General features: G+C 43.3%; 1 protein-coding gene across 1 annotated transcript in view; it reads right to left on the bottom strand.

Moving 5' to 3' along the window:
- ltbp1 (latent transforming growth factor beta binding protein 1) overlaps window positions 1-5,000 on the bottom strand; it is a 62,611-nt gene that overhangs the window by 30,606 nt on the left and 27,005 nt on the right. The window contains exons 7-9 of the mRNA XM_055162908.1: window positions 4,801-5,000; window positions 2,629-2,731; window positions 1,983-2,045 (exon numbers count right to left, since the gene is read on the bottom strand). The exon at window positions 4,801-5,000 is cut by the window's right edge and continues 63 nt beyond it. Of these exons, the coding sequence (XP_055018883.1) occupies window positions 1,983-2,045; window positions 2,629-2,731; window positions 4,801-5,000 (366 nt within the window). The remainder of the gene's footprint in view (window positions 1-1,982; window positions 2,046-2,628; window positions 2,732-4,800) is intronic.

The raw sequence follows: 5,000 nt of genomic DNA, 5'->3' as shown, positions 1-5,000 counted from the left end.
GTATAGTTGTGTGTACAGTTGTGTACAGTTGTGTGTATAGTTGTGTGTAGTTGTGTGTATAGTTGTGTGTACAGTTTGTGTACAGTTGTGTGTAGTTGTGTGTAGTTGTGTGTATAGTTGTGTGTATAGTTGTGTGTATAGTTGTGTGTAGTTAGTGTGTGTAGTTGTGTGTATGTTGTGTGTACAGTTGTGTAAGTTGTGTGTAGTGTGTGTAGTTGTGTGTGTGTGTAGTTGTGTGTTGTGTGTATAGTTGTGTAGTTGTGTGTATAGTTGTGTGTAGTTGTGTGTGTATAGTTGTGTGTATAGTTGTGTGTTAGTTGTGTGTAGTTGTGTGTAGTTGTGTGTACAGTTGTGTGTAGTTGTGTGTAGTTGTGTGTAGTTGTGTGTGTGTATAGTTGTGTGTAGTTGTGTGTACAGTTGTGTGTACAGTTGTGTGTACAGTTGTGTATAGTTGTGTGTGTAGTTGTGTGTAGTTGTGTGTACAGTTGTGTACAGTTGTGTGTGTGTGTACAGTTGTGTGTAGTTGTGTACAGTTGTGTGTAAGTTGTGTGTAGTTGTGTGTATAGTTGTGTGTAGTTGTGTGTATAGTAGTTGTGTGTAGTTGTGTGTATAGTTGTGTGTAGTTGTGTGTAGTTGTGTGTATAGTTGTGTGTATAGTTGTGTGTAGTTGTGTGTGTAGTGTGTAGTTGTGTGTAGTGTGTATAGTTGTGTGTACAGTTGTGTGTATAGTTGTGTGTAGTTATAGTGTGTGTGTAGTTGTGTGTTATAGTGTGTGTGTAGTTGTGTGTATAGTGTGTGTGTGTGTAGTTGTGTGTATAGTTGTGTGTGTAGTTGTGTGTGTTGTGTGTATAGTTGTGTGTATAGTTGTGTGTATAGTTGTGTGTATAGTTGTGTGTATAGTGTGTGTATAGTTGTGTGTATAGTTGTGTGTATAGTTGTGTGTAGTTGTGTGTAGAGTTGTGTGTATAGTTGTGTATAGTTGTGTGTAGTTGTGTATAGTTGTGTGTATAGTTGTGTGTAGTTGTGTGTACAGTTGTGTAGTTGTGTGTAGAGTTGTGTGTATAGTTGTGTGTATAGTTGTGTATAGTTGTGTGTATAGTTGTGTGTAGTTGTGTGTAGAGTTGTGTGTATAGTTGTGTATAGTTGTGTGTACAGTTGTGTATAGTTGTGTGTATAGTTGTGTGTATAGTTGTGTGTAGAGTTGTGTACAGTTGTGTGTAGAGTTGTGTGTAGAGTTGTGTATAGTTGTGTGTATAGTTGTGTGTAGTTGTGTGTACAGTTGTGTGTAGAGTTGTGTGTAGAGTTGTGTATAGTTGTGTGTATAGTTGTGTGTAGTTGTGTGTACAGTTTGTGTGTATAGTTGTGTGTATAGTTGTGTGTATAGTTGTGTGTAGAGTTGTGTGTATAGTTGTGTGTATAGTTGTGTGTAGAGTGTGTAGAGTTGTGTGCAGTTGTGTGTAGTTGTGTGTAGTTGTGTGTAGTTGTGTGTAGTTGTGTGTATAGTTGTGTGTAGTTGTGTGTATAGTTGTGTGTAGTTGTGTGTATAGTTGTGTGTAGTTGTGTGTAGTTGTGTGTAGTTGTGTGTAGTTGTGTGTAGTTGTGTGTAGTTGTGTGTATAGTTGTGTGTAGTTGTGTGTATAGTTGTGTACAGTTGTGTGTAGTTGTGTGTAGTTGTGTGTATTGTGTGTAGTTGTGTGTATAGTTGTGTGTAGTGTGTGTGTGTGTATTGTAGTTGTGTGTAGTTGTGTGTGTAGTTGTGTGTAGTTGTGTGTAGTTGTGTGTATAGTTGTGTGTAGTTGTGTTGTAGTGTGTAGTGTAGTTGTGTGTGTGTAGTTGTGTGTATAGTGTGTAGTGTGTGTATAGTGTGTAGTTGTGTGTAGTTGTGTGTATAGTTGTGTGTAGTTGTGTATAGTTGTGTATAGTTGTGTGTGTAGTTGTGTGTAGTTGTGTATAGTTGTGTGTATAGTTGTGTAACTCGGGACCTTGGCAGTGGGAGGTGTTGTTGACTCGTCTGTATCCGTGGGGACAGTCGATCAGAGGAACGGCTGCAGACGCACAAAACAAAACACAAAACACACAAACAGAATCAGAATCAGAATAAACCAAACACTTCATTATTAAGTTTAATTCACAATAAACATTTTCATTAAGAATTAAATGTTTAACATGAACTTTTTAAAACTGAATTAATTTTTATTCAGAATTAAATTATGGCCATAATTAAACGTCACAGAACAGAAAGATCCAAGGGCTGGTTTAAAGAGAACCTAAAGTCCTTCTTCAGTTACCTGGGGTGTGTGCTGTTACCTGGGGTGTGTGCTGTTACCTGGGGTGTGTCCTGGGGTGTGTGCAGGTACCTAGGGTGTGTGCGGTTACCTGGGGTGTGTGCTGTTACCTGGGGTGTGTCCTGGGATGTGTGCAGGTATCTAGGGTGTGTGCAGTTACCTGGGGTGTGTGCAGTTACCTGGGGTGTGTGCGGTTACCTGGGGTGTGTGCGGTTACCTGGGGTGTGTGCTGTTACCTGGGGTGTGTGCGGGTACCTGGGGTGTGTGCGGTTACATGAGAAAGAGAACCTAAGGAGAACTTAGGGAGAACCTAAAAAGAACCTAAAGAGAACCTAGGGAGTACCTGGTTTGTTGGGGCACTTGTTGCACTGGTGGAAGCCCCAGGACGTCCCCAAGGAGTTACAGCACTGCTCCTGCTTCGAGAGGCCGGGGAGAACCTTCCCACACTGAAGACACACGAGAACATGAGAACATGAAGAACATGAAGAACATGAAGAACATGAAGAACATGAAGAACGTGAGAACGTGAGAACATGAAGAACAAGAAGAACAAGAAGAACATGAAGAACATGAAGAACGTGAGAACGTGAAGAACATGAAGAACATGGAGAACATGGAGAACATGAAGAACATGAAGAACATGAAGAACATGAAGAAGAAGAACATGAAGAACATGAAGAACAAGAAGAACATGAGAACATGAAGAATAAGAAGAACATGAAGAACATGAAGAACAAGAAGAACATGAAGAACATGAAGAACAAGAAGAACATGAAGAACAAGAAGAATAAGAAGAACATGAAGAACATGAAGAACATGAAGAACATGAAGAACAAGAAGAACAAGAAGAAGAACATGAAGAACATGAAGAACATGAAGAACATGAAGAACATAAAGAACATGAAGAACATGAAGAACATGAAGAACAAGAAGAACATGAAGAACATGAAGAACATGAAGAACAAGAAGAAGTGCTTTAAAACTAAACTAGATCCACACAGGTTTGTTATTTTGCCAAGAATGTTCCAGTGTGGCATTAACGAGCTCATATGACTCTGTTCTCTGATCTGTTCTGATGTTTCAATTAATTGTTATAATTTTTTAATTTTGGCTTTGGACACAAATAATGAAGATTGTTTTTTCGTTTTAGTTTTGGTTTTATTTTGAAAAATAAAGGAACGACTGACAGGAGGATTCTGTTCGTCTTGTGTCTGATGTGTGTACGTAGTGTGTGTACGTGGTGTGTGTACATGGTGTGTGTACCTGGTGTGTGTACCTGGTGTGTGTGTGTGTGTGTGTGTGGTGTGTGTACGTGTGTGTGTGTGTGTGTGTGTGTGTACGTGGTGTGTGTACGTGGTGTGTGGTGTGTGTACCTGGTGTGTGTACGTGTGTGGTGTGTGTACTGGTGTGTGTACTGTGGTGTGTGTGTACGTGGTGTGTGTACGTGGTGTGTACGTGGTGTGTGTACATGGTGTGTGTACGTGGTGTGTGTGTGTACCTGGTGTGTGTACATGGTGTGTGTACGTGGTGTGTGTACGTGGTGTGTGTACGTGTGTGTGTGTACCTGGTGTGTGTACATGGTGTGTGTACCTGGTGTGTGTACGTGGTGTGTGTACGTGGTGTGTGTACGTGTGTGTACTGGTGTGTGTACATGGTGTGTGTACGTGGGTGTGTGTACGTGTGTGTGTACGTGGTGTGTGTGGTGTGTGTGTGTGTGTGTGTGGTGTGTGTGTGTACCTGGTGTGTGTGGTGTGTGTACCGTGGTGTGTGTACGTGTGTGTGTGTACTGGTGTGTGTACGTGGTGTGTGTACGTGGTGTGTGTACGTGGTGTGTGTACCTGGTGTGTGTACGTGGTGTGTGTGGTGTGTGTACGTGGTGTGTGTACCTGGTGTGTGTAGTGTGTGTGTGTGTGTGTGTGTACGTGTGTGTGTGTGTGTGTACGTGTGTGTGTGTGTGTGTACCTGGTGTGTGTACTGTGTGTGTGTGTGTACTGGTGTGTGTACGTGGTGTGTGTACGTGGTGTGTGTACTGTGTGTGGTGTGTGTACGTGGTGTGTGTACCGTGTGTACCTGGTGTGTGTACCTGGTGTGTGTACGTGGTGTGTGTACGTGTGTGTGTACCTGGTGTGTGTACGTGGTGTGTGTGTACGTGGTGTGTACCTGGTGTGTGTGTGTGTGTGTGTGTACATGGTGTGTGTACGTGGTGTGTGTGTGTACCTGGTGTGTGTACGTGGTGTGTGTACCTGGTGTGTACCTGGTGTGTGTACATGGTGTGTGTACCTGGTGTGTGTACATGGTGTGTGTACCTGGTGTGTGTACGTGGTGTGTGTACGTGGTGTGTGTACGTGGTGTGTGTGTGTGTGTGTGTACGTGTGTGTACGTGTGTGTACCTGGGTGTGTGTACGTGTGTGTTGTGTGTGTACTGTGTGTGTACCTGGTGTGTGTACGTGGTGTGTGTAGTGTGTGTGTGTACGTGGTGTGTGTACGTGTGTGTGTACGTGGTGTGTGCATTTACCTGTGTGCCGGTGGTCTCCTGGAAGCATCGGCCCAGCGTGTTCTTGGACACCGGGAAACTCGACTGCTGCGGCATTTTGTAACTGTACGAGTATGAGTAGGCGGAGCCAGGCGAGTACACGTAGGCGGAGCCAGGAGAGGAGGAGGCGGAGCCAGGTGAGGAGTGGGCGGAGCTGAAGCTGTCCACCTGTGACACCTGGT

The sequence above is a fragment of the Boleophthalmus pectinirostris genome, unplaced genomic scaffold, assembly GCF_026225935.1.
Source record: "Boleophthalmus pectinirostris isolate CB_2022bp ecotype Guang Dong unplaced genomic scaffold, ASM2622593v1 HiC_scaffold_5, whole genome shotgun sequence".
Taxonomy (NCBI): Eukaryota; Metazoa; Chordata; class Actinopteri; order Gobiiformes; family Gobiidae; genus Boleophthalmus; species Boleophthalmus pectinirostris.
This window is presented reverse-complemented; position numbering and strand designations above follow the sequence as displayed.